Source organism: Dromiciops gliroides, chromosome 6 (genome assembly GCF_019393635.1).
Source record: "Dromiciops gliroides isolate mDroGli1 chromosome 6, mDroGli1.pri, whole genome shotgun sequence".
NCBI lineage: Eukaryota > Metazoa > Chordata > Mammalia > Microbiotheria > Microbiotheriidae > Dromiciops > Dromiciops gliroides.
Window position 1 is genome coordinate 14790600 of NC_057866.1, and position 24578 is coordinate 14815177.

Sequence of the window (24578 nt, forward strand, 5' to 3'; positions counted from 1 at the left end):
GAGCAATTTGGAACTATGACCAAAAGGCTATAAAGCCATGCATACTCTTCGACCTAGCAATACCACTACTAGGTTGGTATCCTAAAAGAGATTTTAAAAAAAAAGATGTATACCTCAGGAATTAGAATGTGAAGGTTGTGATCTCTAAGTCACGATTTCACCTTTCTGCAGAGCTTGTCAAACAAATATAGTATAGATAACCCCAGGAAAAGTGTCCATGGATAGTCATCAACTCTGCATGACATATTTTTTGTAACTGAGGTTTGGGGTTTTTTCTGTGTTTTTTTTTTAGTGAGGCAATTGGGGTTAAGCGACTTGCCAAGGGTCACACAGCTAGTAAGTGTTAAGTGTCTGAGGTCAGATTTGAACTCAGGTCCTCCTGAATCCAGGGCCAGTGCTCTATCCACTGCACCACCCAGCTGCCCCCTAGGCAGGTTTTTTTTTTTTTTGGTAGGCAATGGGGGTTAAGTGACTTGCCCAGGGTCACACAGCCAGTAAGTGTCAAGTGTCTGAGGCCGGACTTGAACTCAGGTACTCCTGAATTCAGGGCCAGTGCTTTAACCACTGTGCCATCTAGCTGCCCCTAGGCAGGTTTTTTTTTTATCTTTTGCCCATAAATAAGGCTTTTACCAGGTACTTTATTCTGTTTCTGAAATTCAAATGAAACATGAGATAAATCAATGGGGCATGACCATGTTTTCTACTTTCCCCATCTGTACAAAGAATATTTAATGATCAATATCTTGTCAAGTGAGGAAGATGCCTGAGATGATCTCAAAGGTTCTGCATTGGTTGTGCCTGCTGTGATTCTCCCCAGAAGAACTTGAGGCAAGTGAGGTATATTCCAACTCACCACAGAGTATGCCCTCATCACAATCCAGTCTTAAGGTTCTCTTAATCCCATAGCCACTTCTACATTGGCGGTAAAGAAATGATTGAGTTAGATAATTCCAGGACCTTGATTCTTGCTATGTTAACCATAACAAGTTCAGTGTAGTCTTACTCTCGGCAAAGAGGATTTATATGAAGCATTATTATTAAAAGTATTTCAGCAGAGTGGACGATGCTGAATTTAGAAAAGCTTGAGTTTGAATCTTGCCTGAGAGAATTACTGGCTGCATCACAGAAAGCAAATAGACTATTTCAGATCCAATTTCCTTATGTCTAAGATGGAGCTCTTACTGGCGTCTCCTTCACAGGATGATTGTAAATATCAAGTAAGAAAATGATCACAATTACTTTGTGATTACTTAAAGTGCTATATTATTATTGTTGTTGTTGTTGTTAATTATCATCATCGTATTATAATTTTATTTCCCAAAGAAAGAGACTTGATTGGCTCGATTTTTCATGGGGCTAAAATCTTTCTTTCTTTGTTTTCATTCAAGGACATGTCCCACTCTTCCCTATCTGCCTTCTCAACTCTAATCTAATCTGTCTCAGCTTCCCGTTGGTGAGTTTTTGCCTAAAGTCTCCTTTTGAAGAAATCTCTGGGCCAGCCACAGTTCATTCTTCTGTGAATTAAGCTCCTAAATTTCTGGACTTTCCCACCTCTACTCCAGCTGGTTTCTCCACCCTGAAGATGCTACCATCCTTGTGTCCACTTACTTCCTCCCGAAACTTCCTCCTTTTGTTGAGTTCCTTCTAGTTGAGAAAATGCTGGGGCTAGCCACATCTCATTTCTCTCTCAGTTCCACTCTGACCTCCCTGGATTTTTGTACCTTTTCTCTATTGGTACCACCCTCACCCTTTTAATTCCTTTTTGGTGTCATCCCCACTTAGAATGTAAGCTACTTTAAAGTAGGGAATTTCTTTCTTTTTGCTTGTATTTGTGTTCCTAGCATTAACCCAGTGTTTGACTCTCTGCCTGTGTCTCTGTGTCTGTCTGTGTCTGTGCCTGTGTCTCTCTGTCTGTGTCTCTCTCTGTCTCTGTTTGTCTCTCTGTGTCTCTGTCTCTGTGTGTCTCTACGTGTCTCTGTGTCTCCATCTCCGTCTCTGTCTCTGTCTCCATCTCTGTCTCTGTCTATCTGTCTTTCTGTCTCTCTCTCTGTGTCTTTGTCCCTGTCTCTGTCTCTGTCTCTGTCTCTCTCTCTTTCCCTGTCTCTCTCTCTCTCCCCAACATCTCCTCCATGAATGAAAGAGATTAATACATGATTCTGGAATTATATGACTCTCTCCATTGATCAGTTTCTTCAGACTCAACTGAAAGAAACAAGAACTCCAGTTTGGGTATCCCAAAGCATCACTTGGTATCAGTGTATACAGAGCACTTGCATTTGGCTGAACACTTTATTAGACATAGATCTAGGGGCAGGAAACGAAACAGAAAAACAAACTGATAAAACATGAAGCTGATAACTTAGAAGAAGGGGGTGAAACCAAGAAACCCACACAGAAATAGGAAAAGAAATACACACACACACACACACACATACATATGTATAGATCTATATGGAGTCCCACATTGTGTGTTAAATGATTCAGTATTTTAAAAGTTTAAAGAATTCTGAAGTTAGAGTCAGAGATTCTAGGCTCAAACCTTAACTACTTAGGCATACGAGGATAAGGGACCTTGTGCTCAGAAAGCTTAAGTTATTGGACCATGTCCATCCAGCTAGTATCTAAGGTAGAATTAGAATCCAGATCTTCCTCAATCCAAGTATAGCTAGAACTCTATCTGGTATAAAACATTGGCTTCCTAGATTTCTTAAGTGTATTTCCCCACCTCCATTTTCCCTATGCTCTACCTTCATGAATATTCCATTAAAATAATGTTATTGCAAAGAAATCATAAACCTTGTAGTAAAAGAAAAAGGCCAGAGAAGAAAATGGCCCCAAATTGGCTTTAACTATGGCAGTTTCACTGAGATGCATACATACCCACATGCATACATACCACCTCTTCACCTTTTTGTCCTCCCTACTCTTTCTATCCCTATTCTTTTCTCCCCTCCCTTCCTTTCTTTTATCTTTTCCCTTCTCTTTCTCTGTTCTTGTTTCTCTTGTTTTTCTCCTCCTCCCCATCTCTCTTGCTCCCTTTTTTCTCTTCTTCCCATCTTCTGCCTCCCTTCCCACCCCCACTCTCTCTCCATCCCTCCTTTCCCCTCCCATACTTTCCCTTCACCTTTTGTTTCATCCTCTTTACTAACTTCTCCAGTCTTTCTTCCCTTCCTCTCTCTATTTCTTAGTTTCATCTTTCCCCTTTCCCTGACTTCCCTTTCATTTTTTCCCTTCATCCTCTACCCCTTTTTTCTCCTCTCTCATCCCCTTTCTGTTCCCCTCCTCAATTTTCGCCTTCCTTTCCCCACATTAATCCATCTCTACTCCTCTTCCTGCCTTCTCCTGCTCTACTTGCCCCCTCCTCGTTTCATTTTCACTTTTACTCCCTCTCTTTCTCTTACCACAAATACATATACACATGTAATGATAGTCACTTTAGAAAGATTTAGTCTGGATATCAGGAGAAATTATTTTGTGGTGGCCAGAAACAGGTTTCTCTGGACTTTCTGTAACACCCAAAGTTCAAAAAAAATCTGGGTGTCCTGTTTTCCTCTACTTGTTCCTGTTGTTAGTGAAACACCACCACTCATCATGTCTGATGTGCCAGAGAATCATGTGAGTGACACAAGTGGAAAAAAAATCTAGAGACAAATAGTTGACTATACATGCACACACACACATGCATGCACACATGCATGCACGTGTGCATGCACCACACAAGCGTCCCAAACCAGTCCTATTGCCCCCTAAGGTAGTAACACACTTAAGAAAGGAGGCCTGGTTCATAAAGATGTTCATAAAGATACCACCAAAGAGGAAAGTGAATGTAACTGAAGCATTAAAAAATGAGTCTACAGATTTCTAAAGCATTTGTGGGACTCACAGGTGGTTTTTCAAATGAAGGTGGGGGAGAGAGCACATCTTTCCTAATCAGTAATTACCATATGCTGAGGCTACCCTAAGGGTCTCTCCCCTGCCTAGTCCAAAAGAAGTTTAATTCAGAGACAATTAAGTCCATTTGGTTTATTGGGATGTCCCTCAAAGAAATTAAATCATTGGCATGCAAGAATATCAGACCATTTTCAGGCCTACTCAGATATCTATAATGGAAATTTTGGAGTAGGGGTGGATGAGATGAAACACCCCATCTGCAGAGTTTATCTGATGCCTCAGGGGAAAACAAGGTGCCCTATAAATTTTTCAGGGAGCAACTGGGTGTCCAGACTCTGACCCATGCTGATAATTTATAGATTCTGGTCATCTAGAGTCCTAAGAATACTCAAAGGGGCCTCTCCTTTTTCTCAAATGTCCCTCGATGAGAATGATCCCTGTGGCCTTCATTCTCTAATAGGGTACTATCATCCAATTTCAGTGGAATGAGCCTTGTTGGGTCTCCCTGTGGCTCAAAGCCTCCATTCCCATGCAAATCTTTCCATACAGGGTCACGGGTTCCATTGAACTCACATATATGGTGGCAGAAGGTATCCTGCCCCTCTGGATTTTATTGCAACTCTTTTGATAGAGAGAACTCCTAGAAAGGAAATCTCTACCCATGTAGCTCTACACTACTTCTGCAACTTTTATTCTTAGAACATTATCGGTCAAGTGACTTGTCCAAAGTCACACAGCCACCGTGTGACGGATATTAGAATTTGGATTCTTGACTCTGGGGACAATTCTCTAATCACCTCAGTCCCTGAAAAGTAAAGGTAAATGCTGTTGCTTCCGGACTTCCTGGGCATCTGGGCTGGACATCCCTTCATGGCCCTAAGAGCACCTGATTCAATGTTTGGGGTAATTGTATCCTAGAAGTTATCGAGTCTCCAACAAAGACAGCAGAAGAAGGGCAGCAGAAGTGGGTGGGTTATGGCAGTGGGCTTGAGTGAAGGGTCACCAATGGACAGGTTTCTAGCTAGTCTTAGCTACTGAGTATTGCTGACTAAGAATGACAGTTGTCTGTCGATAATGATCAGAGTAAAATATCTCATGATCCCAGCCCATCTGGAGTTAAGTAAGAGAGGAAGCACACAGGGCCCCATGGTATCAGTTCTCTCACACCCCAGAATAGTGCATTCTCTGAAAGAAACTGTCTTGGAAGACCCAGGATCAAGAGCACTCACAGCTCCAAATTCAAAAGACTCAGGTAGGTACAGATGATCTCATGCAAATCTCAGCCTTTTAGATGGTCCTGAAGGTGGTTTCCAGACTCTGGAACTACAGGGCCTTTGCCTTGAGGACAAACTGGCTTATGAATGAATGGGAGACTGAGTCGTATCCTCATCTTTCTGTCTTTTGGGGGAGGAAGCTGACTTCTTTCAGCCCTTCAAGGAAAGATTTAGGTGTAGGGCTGCTTACCCTGTGCTGGCTTCAATAAATCATAAAATCTTATAGAGAGATGGGACCTCAAAAGCCATCTATCCCAACCTTAATAACAATTCAAGTAGTCATCACCCAACCTTTTTAAAAGACCTTTAGTGAGTAGTTCTCCCAAACGTGAATTTCTCATCTCAAAGATTCCATTTCCTCATCCATATAAATAAATGAATGAATGAACAGATAAAAAGAGGTTCTTATTAAACACTTACTATATGCCAAGCTCCAAAGATACAAACAGAAAAATTATGACATTTCCTCCTTTCAAGAAACTCACACATTAATTGATCAAGACAATATGTATGGGAAGGTTCAACTCCAGGGCAAATGGAAGATCTCAGGTATCATTTTGGTGCATAGGAATGGCAGATAGTAATTCCGGGGGATCTAGAAGGTACCTAGATAAGGTCTAGTGATCATCTATCTTATTGGAAGGATTATAGTTGTTGATTTTTCTGTTTATGTAAGCAGTATGAACAGTCACATGAAACTCCACTGTGGAGGGAGTGGGGGGGGGTGCAATGCACCACACTAAAGGGAGGAGGGAGAGACATAAGGAATGAACTCCCTGGAGTTCTCCCCTATGAGAGTATTCATGGGCAGTCAGTGTCTGCCTGGGAAGGGAACTGGAGGAGGGGGCTGGGCTCTCCATAGTAAGATGAAGAAATTAGATAACTTCTAAGACTCCTTTACGTCAAACAGTCTAGAAAGGTCATCACATTGTAATGGGTAAACACCAGATTTGTATTCAAGAGGCCCTGTGTTTGCTGACCGAATCTACCGCTTATTGCCTATGTGATTCTCTGCAAGGCACTTTACTTATTTGGGTCTTGGTTTCTGGATCTTTAAAGTAATATGATTGAACTAGATGACTGTTATGGTGTTTTCCACCTGGACATCTATGATTTCCAAGCATTGTATGTTCAAGAGACAGGCCAACAATGTTCTTCGCTTCTTTGTGGTACAATCAAAAGATCCTTGATCTTTGTGTCCCTGCTCTGCCACTTACCACCTATGTGACGTTGGGGAAGTCACTTGTCTTATCCTTTTTCATTCCCACTCTCAATTCCTTTTTGCTCCATGCCCCCTGAGGAAGTCCTGCAACACCATGCCAGCTGGGTCCACAGCACGGTTGGATTATCTAAATTCATTAATGCTTTACTCTTCTAAGGCAACCCTATGTTTTTTCTTCTCTGATTTCCTCTATTATTATCCCCAGTGACTGGTCAAAACCCTCTCTTTTTTCCTTAACTCTCCACTCTGTCCTCCCACTTACAAACTATTTCAATAGATAGACTATTTTAATAGCCTTATTGAAATAATTGAGTTTTCTGATATCTGTGCATCTCAGAATTTCTCTTGACCCATTTCTCCTTTTCTCTTCTCCATGAGAAAAAGACTGACTGCTTCACTGAGTCCAATATTTCCATTTGTTCTCTCAATCTTATGACCTCTGGACTCATTCGGAACTTGGAACATTGATTGCCTCGTTATGCCCTCACATCTTCAATTTCTCCCTAACTACTATCTCCTTCACCATTTTTTAAAAAATCTTAGTTTTACCTTGTTTTTACAAATTATTTACTGATCCTAGGTATCCCATGCTTTTCACTAAAAAATTAGTAGAAAAAAAAAAAGGATATGCTTTCTGATTTCACTTGCTCATTGCCCAGATACTTCTCTAACCCTTCCATAATTGTCTCTGGTTACAACATCCTATTGAGATTTCATTCTTTTTTCTGTAATAAACATTTTTATTTAAAGTTTTGAGTTCCAAATCCAATGCCTCCTTCCTTCCCCTTCCCCCTCCCTAAGGTGATAAGCAATCAGGTATAGATTATAATGTGCAATTACATAAAACATTTCCATATTGGTCATTTTGTATAAGAAAACTCAAAAGAAAAATAATGAAAGAAAGTGAAAATAGCATGCTTTAGTCTGTGTTCAATCAATATCAGTTCTTTCTTTGGAGGTACATAGTATGCTTCATCATCAGTCTTTTGGGATTATCCTGGATAATTTTTTGCTGAGAATAGTTAAGTCATTCACAATGCTTCATCAAACAATATTGCTGTCACTATGCACGACATTCTCCTGGTTCTGATCACTTCACTATATATCAGTTCATTCTTGCCGGGACTTTCTGAAAATCATCCACCTTGTCATTTCTTATAGCACAGTAATATCCCATTACAATCATATACCACAGCTTGCTTAGTAATTCCTCAATTGATGGCCATTCCTTTGATTTCCAATTCTTAACCACCACAAAAAGAGCTGCTATAAATATTTTTGTATAAATAGTACAAATAGTATAAATAGCACAATAGTATTTTTGTATAGATAAATTTCTTTTTAGGGGATGTCTTTGGGATATAAACCTAGCAGTGATATTGCTCAGTCATAGCTCCAAATTGCTGCCCAGAATGGTTGTATCTTTTCACAACTCCACCAACAATGGATTATCATTCCTGTTTTCCCACATCCCCTCCAACATCCAACATTTTTCTTTTCTATTATATTTCTGCCTCTAATAGGTGTGAGGTGGTATGTCAGAGTTGTTTAAATTTGCAGTTCCCTGGTCAATAGTGATTTAGAGCATTTTTTCATATGACTGTAGATAGCTTTGATTTCTTTGTCTGAAAAATGCCCTGTTCATAACATTTGACCATTTATCAATTGGGGAAAGGAATTTATTTTTACAATTTTGACTCAGTTCTTCATATATATGAGAAATGAGACCTTTATCAGAGATACTTGTTGCAAAAATTATTTCCCAGTTTTCTGCTTTTCTTACAATTTTGGTTTCATTGGTTCTGTTTGTGCAAAAGCTGTTTAATTTTATATAACCAAAACCATCTATTTTACATTTTGTAATGCTCTCTATTTTTTCTTTGGTCCTAAATTCTTCCCCTGTCCAGAAATGTGACAGATAAGTTATTCCATGCTGTCTTAATTTGCTTACAGTATCATCCTTTATGTGTAAACCATGTACCCATTTTGACCTTATTTTATTATATGGTGTGAAATGTTGGTCTACACATAGTTTTTGCCATACTATTTTCCAGTTTTCCAGCAACTTTCGTCAATTAATGAGTTCTTGTTCCAAAAGCTTGGGTATTTGGGTTTATTGTATACTAGATTACTATAGGCATTTACAATAACAGATTTTTTTTTGCAGGGCAATGAGGGCTAAGTGACTTGCCCAGGGTCACACAGCTAGTAAGTGTCAAGTGTCTGAGGCCGGATTTGAACTCTGGTCCTCCTGAATCCAGGGTCAGTGCTTTATCCACTGTGCCACCTAGCTGCCCCCAGGCATTTACAATAGTATAATTTCTACCTATTCTAATCCACTGATCCACCTCTCTATTTCTTAGCCAGTAGCAGTTTGTTTTGATAATTACCACTTTATAATACAATTTGAGATCTGATACTGCTAGACCACCTTCCTTTGCTTTCCCCACTCCCCATTAATTCCCTTGATATCCCTGAGCTTTTATTTTCCAGGTGAATTTTGTGTGATTTTTCTAGATCTATAAAATATTTTTGATAGTTTGGTTGGCATAGCACTAAATCAATAAACTTAAGTAGGATTGACATTTTTATTATATTGGCTCAGCCTACCCATGAGCAATTAATATTTTTCCAATTGTTTAGATCTTACTTTATTTGTGTGAAAAGCGTTTTATAGTGCTGTTCATACAGTTCCTGGGTTTGTCTTTGTAGACAAACTCCCAAATATTTTATATTGTCTACAGTTGCTTTAAATGGGATTTCTCTATCTCTCACTGCTAGAATTTATTGGTAATATATAGAAATGCTACTGATTTGTGTGGATTTATTTTGTATCCTGCAACTTTTCTAAAGTTTTTAATAATTTCAAGTAGCTTTTTAATTGATTTTCTACATATAACATCATATTGTCTGCAAAGAGTTAGTTTTGTTTCCAGAGGTGATAATGAGAATTTTTGCTTTACCCCTGACTGTATTAGGAAGGCTTTTAGCTTATCCCCATTATAGAAAATGCTTGCTGATGGTTTTAGATACATATTTCTTATTTTAAGGTAAGCTCCTTTTATTCCTATGCTCTCTGGTGTTTTTAATAGGAATGGGTGCTGTATTTTGTCAAAGGCTTTTTCTGCATCTATCAAGATAATTATATGATTTCTATTGATTTTGTTATCAGTATGGTCAATTACGCTGATAGTTATCCTAATATTCAACCAGCCCTACATTCCTGATATAAATCCCACCTGGTCATAGTAAATGATCCTTGAGATATATTGCTGTAATCTCTTTACTAGTATTTTATATAACATTTTTACATCAATATTCATTAGGGAAATTGGTATATGCTTTTCTTTCTCTGTTTTGCTTCTTCCTAGTTTGGGTATAAGCACCATATTTGTCTCATAAAAGGAATTTGGTAGGACTCTTTCTTCACCTGTTTTCTCAAATAGTTTATAAAGTATTGGGATTAATTGTTCTTTAAATGTTTGGTAAAATTCACTTGTGAATGCATCAGGTCATGGGGATTTTTTCTTAGGAAGTTCATTGATGGTTTATTCAATTTCCTTTTTCTAAAATTGGGTTATTAAGGTATTTTATTTCTTCTGTTTATCTGGGTAATTTATATTTTTTTAGATATTCATCTATTTCATTTAGATTGTCAAATTTATTGGCATATAATTGGGCAAAATAGCTCTTAATAATTTTCTTTGAGCTTTTATTCTTCATTTACCAATTATCTATTAATTACTACTCATTGCTTTTACACTATCCTTGACATTTGTGACCTTTGTACAACCTTTGACATTGGCCCTCTGCCTTGACTTCCAAGACAATGCTTTGTCTCAGTTCTTCTATGTATCTGATTTCTGCTCCTTAGTTACCCAAGTGAATCATCCTCACTTTCTTGCCTCTTAAGCATGAGTGTCTCCCAGTGCTCATCCATGCATTATCTTCTCTTCTATTCATCTTGATGATCTTGTCAGTTTCCAGATGTTCACGTATCATCTTTAAAAAAAAACTTCCAAATTACAGAATCCCAAAAAGGAACTTTGGAGGTCATCTAATTCAATCTTTCCTGGAAAGAATGTCTTCCTTTCTAGAGTATCTCAGAAAATAGTCATTGAAGTTTTGCATGAAGAGGCCCAGTAAGGGAGAAGCTTCCACATCCTGAAACAGCTCAGTCCACTTTTGGAGAGCTCTGTGTTTGGAACAATATACTTACATCAAGTTTAAATATATCTCTCTTCAACTGTCCCGCTGCTTGAGGGGATACCTAATTAAGGGAACACCACCCTAAGGGAAGGTTTGTTTCTTTGCCTTTAACTTATCCAGCCCTAATTTATCTTCTGAACTTCAATCTCCCATCATCGGGAGGCTGCTGGACATTTCCTCCTGGACATCACATAAGTATCTCCAAGTCACCATGTTCAAAAGAGGACTGATCATCTTCCCTTCTTAATCCCATTATTTCTGTTGAGGACTATCATCACTCAACCAGGTTTGTAACCTCAATTACAAAGTCCATACAAGTCAAATTAAAGTTAAGCTTCTTTGACTATTTCCTTTCCCTTGTTGCCCAAATTTAATTGTTTGTCAAATCTTACTGATTCTCTCTTCACAAACTTTCACAAGAGCTTAGATTTAGATATGGCATGGACCCTTGAGACCATCTAGTTCCATCTTTATTTTACAAATGAGGCTTTTGCATCCATCTCTTTCTCTCTGCCCTGACACTCCCACTCTCATCAGCTCTCATCTAAACTTTCTCATACACCTTCTTTCCAAGTCCACACCTCTCCAATCCACCCCCCACAGAGCCATCAAAATAATTTTGCTAAGGCACTGACCTGATCTTGCCCGCCCCTCATCAAAAACTTCCCACGGTTCCAAAATACCAGAAGATAAAATGCAAATCCCTCAGCCCTGTATATAAGGCCCTCCATGAATTGTTTTCCACCTCAATTTCTCCCTCATTTCATAGCATGCCCTTTGTCAGAGTTGAAAGTATGTGGACTACTCTCTGAACTTTATGCTCTTTTTCTAGATTCTGTACAGTCATTCTTGTCACTCCTACTTCCATCCCTGGAATGTACCCCAATGCCCATTCTTCCTGCCCCTTTTTAAATTTCCCTATATTGCCTATCACATTCAGATATAAGTTCCTCAAGAATAAAAACCGACTTCTTTGTTCCTGATATTCCCAGAGTTTAGCACACCATTTAGCATACTATAAGGTCCTTTTTTACATTTAATTTCTATTTTGTTTTTCTCAATTACATGGAAACAAAAATTTTAGCATTCATTTTTTAAATTTTGCATTCCAAATTCTCTCCCTCCTATCCTTTCTTCCCCCTTCCTTGAGAAGGTGAGCAATTTGATATGGCTTATACATGTGCAGTCATGCAAAAGAAATCACATACACCCCCCAAAAATTTTTTTTCAAAAATGTATACTTCAAATTTCATTCAGACTCCATTAGATCTTTATCTACAGGTGGATAGCATTTTTCATGATAAGTCCTCCATAATAGTCTTGGATTATTGTATTACTGAGAATAACTAAGTTATTCAGAGGTGATTGTCATAAAGTATTGCTGTTACTGGATACAGTGTTCTCCTGGTTCTGCTCATTTCACTTTGCATTAGTTCATGAAAGTTTTCCTAGGTTTTTCTGAAAGCATCCTGTTTGTCATTTATTATAGCACAACAGTCTTCCATCACAATCCTATACCATAACTTGTTTAGCCATTCCTCAAATAATGGGCATCCCCTCAATTTTAAATTCATTTCTACCACAAAAAAAGAGCTGCTAGAAAACTGGGGGTGGTGAATTATTCAGCAACTATCTCTGATAAAGGCTTCAGTTCTCAGATATATAGAGAGCTGAGTCAAATTTATAAGAATACAAGTCATTTCCCAATTGATAAATGGTCATAGGTCATGAAGAGGCAGTTTTTAGACAAAGAAATCAAAGCTATCTGTAGTCATATGAAAAAAAATACTCTATTTAACTATTAATTAGAGAAATGCAAATTGAAACAATTCTGAGGTATCACTTCACATGTATCAGATTGGCCAATATGACACAAAAAAAAAGGAAAATGATAAATATTGGAGGAGATATGGGAAAACTGGGCCACTAATGCACTGTTAGTGGAGTTGTGAATTGATCCAATGATATTGGAGAGCAATTTCGAACTATTCCCAAAGGGTTGTAAATCTTTACCTACCCTTTGATCCTGTAATATCACTGCTAGGTCTATATCCCAAAGAGATTTTTAAAAGGGAAAAGAACTTACTTGTACAAAAATATTTATAGCACCTATTTTTCTGGTGGATAAGAATTAAAATTGAATATCTGACCATCAATTGGGGAATGGCTGAACAAGTTGTAGCATATGATTGTAATGGAATATTATTGTGCTATAAGAAATGACAGACAAGATGATTTCAGAAAAATCTGAAAACACATAAATGAAATGATACAAAGTAAAATGAGCAAGACCAGAAAAACACTGTACACAGTACCAGCAATATTGTATAATGAACTGTGGATGACTTAGCTATTCTCAGCAATACAATGAACCAAGACAGTTCCAAAGGACTCATGATAAAAATACTATCTGCCTCCAAAGAAAGAACTTATAATGTCTGAACAGAGACTAAAATATACTATTTTTCACTTTCTTTCTTTTTCCTTTTTCTTTCTCTCCTTTCTTTTTTTTTCTGTTTGAATCTTCTTGCACAAAATGACTTATAAGGAAATGTTTACATGATTGCACATGTATAACTTATATCAGATTGTCTACCATCTCAGGGAGGGGGAGGGAAGTGAGAGAAGGATAGAATTTGGAATTCAAAATGAAAAAAAAAATACAGCAACAAATGTTAAAAATTGTTTTTACATGTAATTGGGGGAGAAATAAAATATTACTTAGAAAGAGGGGTTATAGGGGCTGCTATGTGGCACATTGGATAAAGCACTGGCCCTGGATTCAGGAGGATCTAGTTCAAATCCTGTCTCAGACACTTGACACTTACTAGCTATATGATCTTGGGCAAATTACTTAACCCTCATTGACCTGCAAAAAGAAAGAAAGAAAGAAAGAAAGAAAGAAAGAAAGAAAGAAAGAAAGAAAGAAAGAAAGAAAGAAAGAAAGAAAGAAAGAAAGAAAAAAAGAATGGAATGAAGGAAGGAAGGAAGGAAGAAGGTGTTATAAATATTTTTGTACATATGGATCCTCTTTGTTGTACAGACATAGTAGTGGTATTCCAGGGTAAAAGGGTCTGCACAGTTTTATAGACCTTTGGGAATAGTTCCAAATTATTCTCGAGTAGTTGGGTCAGTTCACAATTTCACTAACAGTACATTACTGTCCCTATTTTTCTCCATCCCCTCCAATATTTGTCTTTTTTTCTGTCATATTAGCCAATTTGTAGGTGTCAAGTGGTACCTCAGAGTTGTTTTAATTTGCATTTCTCTAATACACCATAAGGTCTTAATACATTTTTATCCATATATCTTCTTAGCTTGGTCTCTTAACATTCAGTTCATATATCAACTTCTCTGTGAATCCTTCCCAGATTCCCTTCATTCCAGTGCTCTTTTATTCCTCAATTATCTTATGCTTATTTCCCTACACTTGGAATCCTTCAAGTAGAACTTAATTTTCTTGATGATTGAGACTATTTCATAGTTGTCTTGGTACTTTCAGATATGGCTTGTATGTATATAATAGGCACTTGGGATCATTTATTTGTAGCAGAAGAGGATTTAAGAAGTCTTTCAATGCAATACTTTCATTATAATCATAAAGAGACTGAAGTTTAAATAAATTTCCCAAGGTCACAAGTAAGAATTGGCAAAACCAGGAATCAAACCCAGTCCTTCTGATTCAGATTCTACTAAACCACTGCTATGGGAAACCAACACAAGTATACATGCATCTAGATCAGTGGTATCAAACTCAAATGAAAACTGGGGCCACTAAATCATACACAAGGATTCCTGTGGGCCATAGGCTGACTTAGAAAATCACATACAAACAATAACTATGTTTACTGTATTTTTATTTGTTATCTAATATGTCCTGCTTCAATTTTAATCTGGTTCAATCAGAACATGTCTGAGACCTTTGTGTTAGAGGAAAGAAACTTTAAGAAAGCATTCTCCCACCTTTCCATTGCTTGGAGAAGTATTCGGCATAATGGAGACTAGATTAACAATGACACTGTAGATGGGTTAATCTGTACTTTAGCTTAGCCACAAATTTTATCATTATTGACCAAAACTAAAATTGTCTGTTTTGTTAGCCTGGAAGCAAGGACAGAAGTAAAGAGGACTTGGGGGAACTGAAAAATGGAAAATATCATTACACACTTTAACTGGAATGGAGGCTGGTTTCTAAGATAGAGTAACACATGTCAAAAGAAGGGAGGTATAAGGATCTTCTCTGCTTGCCTCTACACCATGCATTCTATGACATTGTTTAGATTATCATTCCCCACAGACTTCACTATTATCTCTCCTCAATGCACATAAGCATCTCTTCATTTGTGAAATCCTTCCCTCCCTTTGATGCCTAGGTCAGATGCTACCACTTCTATGTTCTGTGAATTCCCTTCTTTGAATTCCCTGGTTACGTAAATCTCTCAAGTTCCCCTGTCTAGAGGACGCATATACTTATGCCAATGATACATGGATGGATCGTTGTGATGGGGCTAGAGTGAGTACATGGACTGCCCTGTGGCCATTTTGTATCCCCAACAGGTGTCTTGTAAACACTTAATAAATATTTGGTGAATTGAATTAGAGGACAAGGCTGATTTGGGAAGAGATTACATATATACATGCAAAATTGGAGACTGAAATTAGGACTCTTTAGAGGAATAGTAGAATGTATAGAATTCAATTAAAATTTTCAAGATATCAAATATATTTTATTTGTATGTTCCTGAGTCCTGGTGCATTTGATAAAGAAAAGCAAGACACTCTACTTATACCAAATGATAAGCCCTGAAGAAAAAAGGCAATAAAAATCCTAATTCATACTTAGCATTGAAACTAATTGAGGCCACTATCATTTCTACAGCTAATGATAACCACCAGATTCTGCACAGAGAGTGTTCTGGGTTATAATGAAATGAATGACCTTCTATTACAGAATCTACTACAGAATCATGAGCTCATCAACTATACATTCTTTGGAGGATCCCGCTGAAGAGCACATCCAGCAGGAGAAAATAAAGCAAGTTAAATCCCCTTCCCCATCACGGGGCAAACTGGATAAATTCCTGAGGAAGGAACTGGAATTCCTGGGGGTAATCATTTTATGGATATTTGAGTAAATAAGATAGATCCAGTATCCCTGGCAAGTTGCTGCTATTATCATATTAGAAATAAAATTCTTCCAACTCAGGAGTGTATGCTCTGGAATTGCTGTTGGATCCCCCTAGAAGGGTCTGCTTTCATTATCTGCCAATGCCTAAAGAAGATGAGAAAAATACTAGTGTGTGTTTCTAGCTCCTAAAGGATAATAATCTCTTTTTTCCCTCAGGGAGACCACCTCATAGAACATTAAACAGTTTAAACTGGAACAAAACCTTAAATCATTGAAGAGTGAGTCTCAGAGCTGAAAAGCAAGTCACTGAGCTAGAAGAGACAGCAAAAAAAAAAAAAAAGAACAGAAATTCATAGCTGAGAAGGGCTTTAGAACATGGAATATTAGTTAGGAGGGCTCTCAGAACAGAGAATGTCAGAGATAGGAGGAATCTCATGGTATAGAATTTCAGATTTGGAAAGTACTTGAGAATACAAAATGTTTGAGATTAGGGAGAAAAAACTTGAGGATTATCTAAAGCAACTCCATCAAAACATCACCAATCCATATTCACTGACACCCCAACAAAGGAAAATGCATCTGTAGGGCCTATTGTCTCCTTCGGGCCTTTTCAGTGATTAACCAACATTCAGGATCCATGACTCAAGTCTTAACTAGTTGTGCTGAGGAAAAAGTATCCACTCCAGGAAACGTTTACCTTTCTTCTGAGTGTATTTCTCTCCTTGCAGGTGACTCAGACAATGATTGGCCTCATTTGCTGCTTCTTTGGAGGAGTTAATGAATTCATTTTGAATTTTCTAAAACCTGATCACACTTTCTCCACATTTCACTTAGGCTATCCAATATGGGGAGGATTACTGGTAAGTCTACTCAAGGCAGTTGAGCTCAGTCCCATGCATACCTTTCGAACATCTCATATGTCTAAATATCTTCTATGTTCACCTTAGCATCCTTTCAGAATCTTTTTTTACAATAAACATTTTTATTTAAAGTTTTGAGTTCCAAATCATCCTGTCAGAATCTTATGTTTGAATATTTTCCACCATTTGAAGTGTGGAAGACATTCAGAATATCTTCTAGATTCTCCCATTGAAACAAAAGGACAGTCAGTTCTTGCTTGGTATTCTGAGATACATGTTCTACAAAAAATATGGCATTGAAAAATGGTTTGATATCATTCGCTATCTTCATGGCCATTCATGCAATGAACCTACCATTCCAGATGGCAACAGACTCCCCTTCCATTATAAATTCTGGACTTAGCATAGAAACATAAGTAGCAGAAAAGAGGTAGCATAGCATAGGGAAAAGAAAACAATTAAGTGAAAAACCCCAAGATTTTATCATGTCTTTGCTATTTACTACTTGTAACATATTGGGCAGGTCACTGAGACCCTATGGTTCTAAGATTTCTTGTAATTAAACTAAACACTTTTGAACAAATACAAAAATTGAAACTGACCCCCAAGCAATTGTAATGGCCAGTCCTGGTTCCAAAGAACAGGAAAGAAAATATATCTTTCCCTTCTCTAGGAAGTCAACGAGGAAGGGAGGGGGAGAAAAAAGGAGGGAGAACGGAGAGAAATATTTTACATACTGTCAAGATTAAGTTGATATGGTGATTGATTCTGATGAATCATCTTGCTGCCTCCCCACATCCCAGTCAATATTCTCATTATTTTTAGCTTTTTTGTTTATTTGTTTGAAAAAAATAAGGAATTAATCTATGAGCAGGAGAGGGACATTCTGGGAAATGAAAGTGATATGAAAAACAGCCTATTATAATAATGAAAATAAATTAAGAGTTTGGGACTAGAAAATATTTAAGGCCCCTTCTAGCTCTAAATTCCTATCATTCTATAAACTGGCATTCCGTTCAATTTTCTGGCATAAACTAAAGACTTACAACACCACTACTGCACCCCCACCCTCAATTTCTGTAAAGTTAGGCTCACTCCCTACCTGCAAGTTTCCAATCAGTTCATCATCCCTCCCTCACATAGGCTCTCTTCACTTCCAAGGTCATCAAGTGCTATACTTATCCTAGCATGAACAAAATCATTAGTGTTCTTACTTCCTTATACTGAACACTGAAAGCTCCCTCCCCTGAATGTGCACACCAAGCACAAGCCTTTCCATCAGTACAAAGGATAACCAAAGAAGTCTCTCCTCTCCACTGTTACTGCTCCATCCACTTTACCTTATTTCTCAGTCTCCAAATCAATCAACACCAGCCATAAGGTTGCGGGCTAAGTTTATTCAAGAAGATTGCACACTCCACTTCCCACCAGATTCTCCCTTTTCTCTTCACAGTTTCATTACATCCCCAATTCCAGATACATGACTTTCAACAATATGTATATATGTAAGTGTGTATGTATGTATGTGTATGTACATACACACACTCATGCCTATCTATACCCATACGCATGCCCATACACATATACATACATGTAGATGTATATACACATACATATACATGTAGATGTATATATACATGCATGCATACATATTCCTGAAAATAACTTCACATGACTCACCAGTAAACACAAAGGGGACTCAACTTAGACCAACAATCCTGTGCCCTCTGTAGCTTAGGCCCTTTGCACTCCCTTGGAGAATCAGGAGGGATTTCTGTGCAAGGACAGTCCAACTCTCAGCAGCAGGCAGTATTGAACGAGTGCCCACTGCGTGGGCTATTCTAAATGATGTACTGAATGAGAACACAGGGTATGCATGACCATAATCTCCAAACCCAAGAGGCTGCTTATCTACAAAGAGAGGCCAGGAATCTCTAAGAAGAAAGGTATGTTAGACAGAGCTTTCAACCATTTGATTAACAAATCTATCCAGAGCCAAAATATAACATGTCAATTGACAGTGTAGTGCAGTGGAAAGGGTATGGAACTTGAAGTCACAGGGCCTAGATTCAAACATTGACTTGGCTACTTATCCTCCTTTTAACCTTAGGCAAGTCACTTATCCTCTCTGTGACTCAGTTTCTTACTCTGTAAAATTAAAGTCCATCCTGGATCTTTGCCTATGCTCTTACAACAGCAAAGGATACCATATCATTATGCCCAGGAAGATGTTAGTTTAAAAAACTGTCTCAAAATTCCTCCAATATCCAGTTTTCTTGCTTAGAGAATATAGCTGGAAATAAGTCTTGGCAAAGTTCGAGAAAGTGGAGCAAAAAGCATAGTAAAGCCATGTGGCATGGTGGATATAGTGCTGGACTGAGAGTCAAGAAGTCCTGGGTTCAAATCCCTTGACCCTTAACATGTGAGCCTGGCCAAGCTGTATCTGAATTAAATACAAAGCCATATGGTGAGCTCTACTAAAAATTTCTAAAGGAAAACGTCACAGTGGCTGCTTTCTACAATGCATAGCTTTTCAGTGCTTTCTCTACTCTCTTGATTAGATACCAACCTCTGAGCATGCTTTTCAAGACTTCTCAGCTTTTCCCGTCTGTAGTATTATTATGTGCAAGACAATTCTAGAGGCTGAAGAAGCAAAGAAAAAGACAACTCCGTTTCTGTAAAGCCCCAAATGGACTTAAAGTCTAATAATGAAATCAGAGCTGAAATTAGGATTCTTGCCCTAAGCTAACCACCACGAACCACACCTGGGACAAGTAGCAGAAAATACAGCCTCATTTTCGATGGGGATGGGGTAGAGAGTAGGGACAAGACAGGGTTCTAAGACATAGGGGATCACATAACAGTGGGGGAGAGGTCCTCACTGTAGTGGGGCAGATTTAGGAAACATAGGAAGGCTTCACTTCAACCTGCTAGGGTAGCTTCACAGTTTCCATTTTCTTTCTCTGTTCTTCCTCTATACTATTTCAGCATTGAAAGTGCTAAAACTCTCCCACCTCTAAATTTGACCCCTTCTAAATTTGGCATTCTGGGGATTTAGGCCTGATACCTCACTCTAGGCATAGCTATATGCTATTATCTAAAGATAAGAAAAGGGGCAGCTAGGTGGCGCAGTGGATAGAGCACCAGCCCTGGAATCAGGAGCACCTGAGTTCAAATCCAGCCTCAGACACTCAACACTTACTAGCTGTGTGACCCTGGGCAAGTCACTTAACCCCAATTGCCTCATTAAAAAAAAAAAAGAACTAATGCTATAAAGGGGCAGCTAGGTGGCACAGTGGATAGAGCACTGGCCCTGGAGTCAGGAGTACCTGAGTTCAAATCCGGCCTCAGACACTTAACAATTACTAGCTGTGTGACCCTGGGCAAGTCACTTAACCCCAATTGCCTCACTTTAAAAAAAAAAAAAAGATAAATAAAATAAAGTGTGGTCTGATGATAGGGAAGTAATATAAACAAAGTTCCCTAGGAAAATTTGAGAAGGACCAAATCCTTTTTAAACTGATAAGGAAATCTAGGAACATGCTCAGAGAAATAGACTGATGGCTTGGAATTTTAGATGGGCAGATGAGATGGGTTTGGAAGAATTAAAGTCCATGATAACATGACACTTGGTTCTCATCATAAAATATATTGAGTACTGGACTTATCAGCACATGTCCTTCCCCAGCCTTCAACTATCTTGTCTTTGATGATAATGTTTACCTTCTCTGAATTCCTGACATTTAGTTTTGAGATGCTATGGATCATCAGGCTAAGCTCTGAGGCCTTGAAAATGGAATGAATTGTTAGGGCTTCATATTTTTTGGAAGAAATAAGGCAGGCAGTCAACTTCCAGTGACTGATTTTACTTTTCCCTATTTGGACAGTTCACCATTTCTGGATCTCTTTTGATCGCATCTGAAAGAAAAGGCACCAAATACCTGGTGAGTAAAGGCATTGTCCATTTTTGTCATCAGTAATGTAGAAAGAAATCATGCTTTTTAGTGGAAAAGAATGTCTTTAGGACAGTGAAGAGGTATATTAGTGTAGGATAGCATATTATAGCATGGTATAGTATAATATAGTATAGTGTAGATAGCATATTTCTGGGAAAAGTTCATGGAATGGGGAAATACACCTGGGAATTTTGTTTAAAGAATGATCAAAGAGCAGCTGGGTGAATAAAGCACTGGCCCTGAATTCAGGAGGACCTGAGTTCAAATCCAGCCTCAGATGCTTGACACTTACTAGCTGTGTGACCCTGGGCAAGTCACTTAACCCTCTTTGCAGTGTGGTGGGGAAAAGAATGATCAATCCTCACTATTCCAGAGAGCAACGTGCCCAGACATACCCCTGAATATCAATTTGCTCCAAAACATCACTTACTAGGTCCCTTACACCAAACACGGCACCCAGGCCTAAATGCTGGCTAGGTCTGTTAGGCTTACTGAATTTAGATAGAGCCGAAAGTTTTGATATCATCTAATCTAACCCTCCTCGTTTTCCAGAAAATCAAAGTGATCCCCCCCCCAAAAGGGGAGTGACTTGGCCAAAGACACTTAGGGAGCAAGTAGCATAACTGAGATTTGAATCCAGGTCCCCTGACACCAAATCGTGAGCTTTTTCCACTACTTGGAGAACAGGTTAAACTAGGAACATGGATATGCCCAAACCAAAGGGTTCAATGATTATTGAATTGTCTCTCAGGCACAAAGCAGCCTGGTGATGGCCATTCTCAGTGCTGTGGTGGCAGGAATTGGGATAAGCATTCTCTGTTCCAATCTGGAGGAAACATCTTCAGTTATGGAGGAATGCCATGATCTACCGTTTGAAGATTTTTGCTTTGCAGCTACTTTTTTAAATGTAAGTGGTTCTTATTGAAAAGCTAAGAATCCATTCACCTCCTTGTGGTTAGAAAAATTCATTGTTTCTCTTCATAGTAAGACTAAATTTTAGAACTTAAAGTCATGGAAAAGACTTAGATTGGTCCTCTGTGAGTGTCTGCAGGCATAGGAGAAAGTAGCTGTTGTGTCCAGCACAATGATCCTGAAGTGGAATGAAGTGGAGAAACACTGACTATGTTGACCTAAATTCTAGTTTCCATTAGCTATGTTCCCTTTGAGGTGGTGCCCCTGAAAGTGGGCCTGGCTTCAGAATCTCTCGGTCAAGTAACCCTTTAGAATGTATCTATCTTGTGACTGTTTTTCACTGTTTGACAGGAGACTGCAGTCATGGTTTTATTCCTCACTGTCCTGGAATTAGGCATTGGTATATTACTCCCTGTCAATGAAATAATTGGAAAAATAGTGGAAACATGGTTTGCAAAGGTAAGTTGGTGACAAGTGGTGAAGTATCTAGAATGCAAAGCTGAAAGTCTGAAGCTATCCAGAATCAGAAGCAAGGAAGAAGCATGACTAAAATGGTACCTTGGAAAGTTGAATCTTATGTCAATGAGTAAAGCAGATAATGCTTGTGGAGGAAAGGAAGAACTAGGGAAATTTGTGGAAGGTCCTTAGCTCTTTCTCAATTCAGTGGGCTTCTGAGGATGCACATCATAGCATCATTTCAATCTCCATAAAATATGCATTGGTTCCTTTTTCCCCTTCCACCTTTTCCAAGCCCTCATGGCCATTATTATCCTGCTCATACTCTGCAATTTAGCTTCCAGGACTTCCCTCTGTTCCTCACTCATGGAACTCCATCTCCCATATCTATGCCTTTGAATTTGCCATTCCATATGCCCAGAATGTACTCCCTTCTTATCTCATCCTCTTAGAATTCCTTCTCTCCTTTAAGATGCTGCTCATGTACCATCTTCTGTGAAGTCTTTCCTGATCCTTTAACTTCTGGTGCCCTCTCTTCCAAATGATCTCTTATTTAACTACCATGTATATATGAGTGTGTCTGTGTGTATGTGTCTACAAGATACAGAGAGGTGTAAAACATTGATATAGAGATGCATAAGATACAGATACAGAGAGGTATACGAATTTGCTGACAAAGGACCTACATACGAAATCGTTTAAAGTTATATGAAACGAAACAATAAAATTGAATTCTGTGGCACAGAACAAGAGTGCTAGTGAGAAGAATCTCAGATTCAGAGTTATTGGGTTTGTTTCTTGTAGGCAATCAGGGAGACACACAGCTAAGAAGTTTCTGAGGTCAGACTTGAACTCAAGTCCTCCTGACTCCAGGGCTGGTGCTCTATCCACTGTACCACCTAGTTGCCCCTCAGATTCAGAGTTAGAAATGTTTTTGTTTCCATACTAGTTATGCCAAATATTTGTAGCATATCCTCAAAAACCAAACGAGATAATATATGTAAAATGATTTTGAGACTTTAAGGTGCTATATAGATGCAAGTTATTATATTAAAATAATATTAAATATTAACACAACAATTTCAAGTTTGTAAGGCACTTTACTTGTGTTATCTCAGTTGATCTTCATATAATGATATGAAGTAGATGGTATTATCACTCCCATTTTACATATGAGGAAACTGAGTTTGGAAGAGGATAAGTAACTTGGATTCCGAGACTTCTGGGGCCCCTTTTAGCTCTTAAGATTTACTGCCCAGGATTTAAAAGGATAAATCAACAAAGTGATTAATCAACAATTATGACAAAGTACCAAATATATAGCAGCAGTTGTGTTTAGCACTGGAGCCCAAAAGATAATACTGAAATATTCCGTGCCCTTGAGGAGTTTATAATCTAGCCTAGAGAGACAATATGCATATATTTATAAGAAAGTACAAAATAGATTAATGAAACTTGGGGAAAGGTATTAGAAGTTGGGAGACATCAGGAAAGACCATTTAGAAGATGGCATTTGGGCTGAGTTTTAAAGATTTCTCTTTTTCTCTTTATCTCTTTCACTATCATCTATGTATCTATACATCATCTATCATCTATCTCATCTCTCATCTACCTTTCTATCATCTATCTATCATCTATCTATCATCTATCAATCTCATCTATCATCTATCATCTACCTATAGTCTCTCATCTACCTTTCTATCATCTATCATCTACCTATCTATCTATCTATCATCTTTCTCTCTACCTATCCCTACATATGTAATATGTAGACTTGTACAATCACACAGAAATATACAAAAACTACGTCCCTACTGACTACCTTTTTCCTTAATCTCATTATGGTGATCATGACAACCTCCCTTTCAAGATGGTAGTGCAGATGCAGGGCTGATATTAGTCTGGGAATCAAACTAGAATTTCTGGCCTATACATGCTCCTAGTAAAATGATAGGGGCAGCAGGGAGAGGCCTTTATCCCCCATGACGGACTTGGTGGAATCTGTTCACATGGAACTTCTCGATGTGGCCTGAAAACGTGAGAATGGTAGAATTATGGTGGAAGAGAGATGATAATGAGGTGATACTGACAGCCCTCAGAGAGATAAATTCAACCTGGAGATTGAGAAGGGTCTGACCATTTATAATTGCGTGTATGTTTTTCCCTCAGCATCCCAAAGCTCACCAAGAAGCTCTTTATGAAGAATTATCCATTTATTACCCAATTCCTGAAAACATAGAGCTACAGAAAAGAGAACTTATATCCGGTGAACCAAAAGACACAGGAACGGAGTCCATGGAGTCACTTCATTCAAGATTATATCAGTCACCAGAAGAACTCTAGAAAACAGTCATGGAAACCAACAAATGTTGTTGTTTTTGTTTTGTATTTTTTTGGTGGGGCAATGAGGGTTAAATGACTTGCCCAGGGTCACACAGCTAGTAAGTGTCAGGTGTCCAAGGCTGGATTTGAACTTGGGTCCTTCTGAATCCAGGGCTGGTGCTTTATCCACTGTGCCACCTAGCTGCCCCCCCAACAAAAGTTTTAAGAGCATGGTACCCAGTGTAAAGGGTGCTTTACTTGGAGTCACAGTACCCGGGTTGCCTTCTGCCTCTGTCATTTATTTCCTGTATAACTTTAGTAAAGTGACGACCTTTCTGCTCTTCATCA

The 24578-nt window shown here is 38.4% G+C and overlaps 1 protein-coding gene across 1 annotated transcript; it reads left to right on the plus strand.

Moving 5' to 3' along the window:
* Nucleotides 1–5065: 5065 nt before the first annotated feature.
* Nucleotides 5066–24578, plus strand: LOC122732932 (high affinity immunoglobulin epsilon receptor subunit beta-like). Its single transcript, XM_043973373.1, has 7 exons — nucleotides 5066–5143; nucleotides 15548–15704; nucleotides 16453–16584; nucleotides 20472–20528; nucleotides 21292–21447; nucleotides 21804–21911; nucleotides 24078–24578. The coding sequence occupies exons 2-7, from the start codon at nucleotides 15564–15566 to the stop codon at nucleotides 24249–24251; spliced, it is 768 nt and encodes a 255-aa protein (XP_043829308.1). The 5' UTR covers nucleotides 5066–5143; nucleotides 15548–15563; the 3' UTR covers nucleotides 24252–24578.

Coding starts and splice junctions, on each gene's coding strand:
- LOC122732932 (XM_043973373.1), top strand. CDS start 15,564: ATGAGCTCATCAACTATACATTCTTTGGAGGATCCCGCTGAAGAGCAC. Junction 16,585..20,471: donor CAATATGGGGAGGATTACTG/GTAAGTCTACTC, acceptor CTATTTGGACAG/TTCACCATTTCTGGATCTCT. Junction 21,448..21,803: donor TTGCAGCTACTTTTTTAAAT/GTAAGTGGTTCT, acceptor ACTGTTTGACAG/GAGACTGCAGTCATGGTTTT.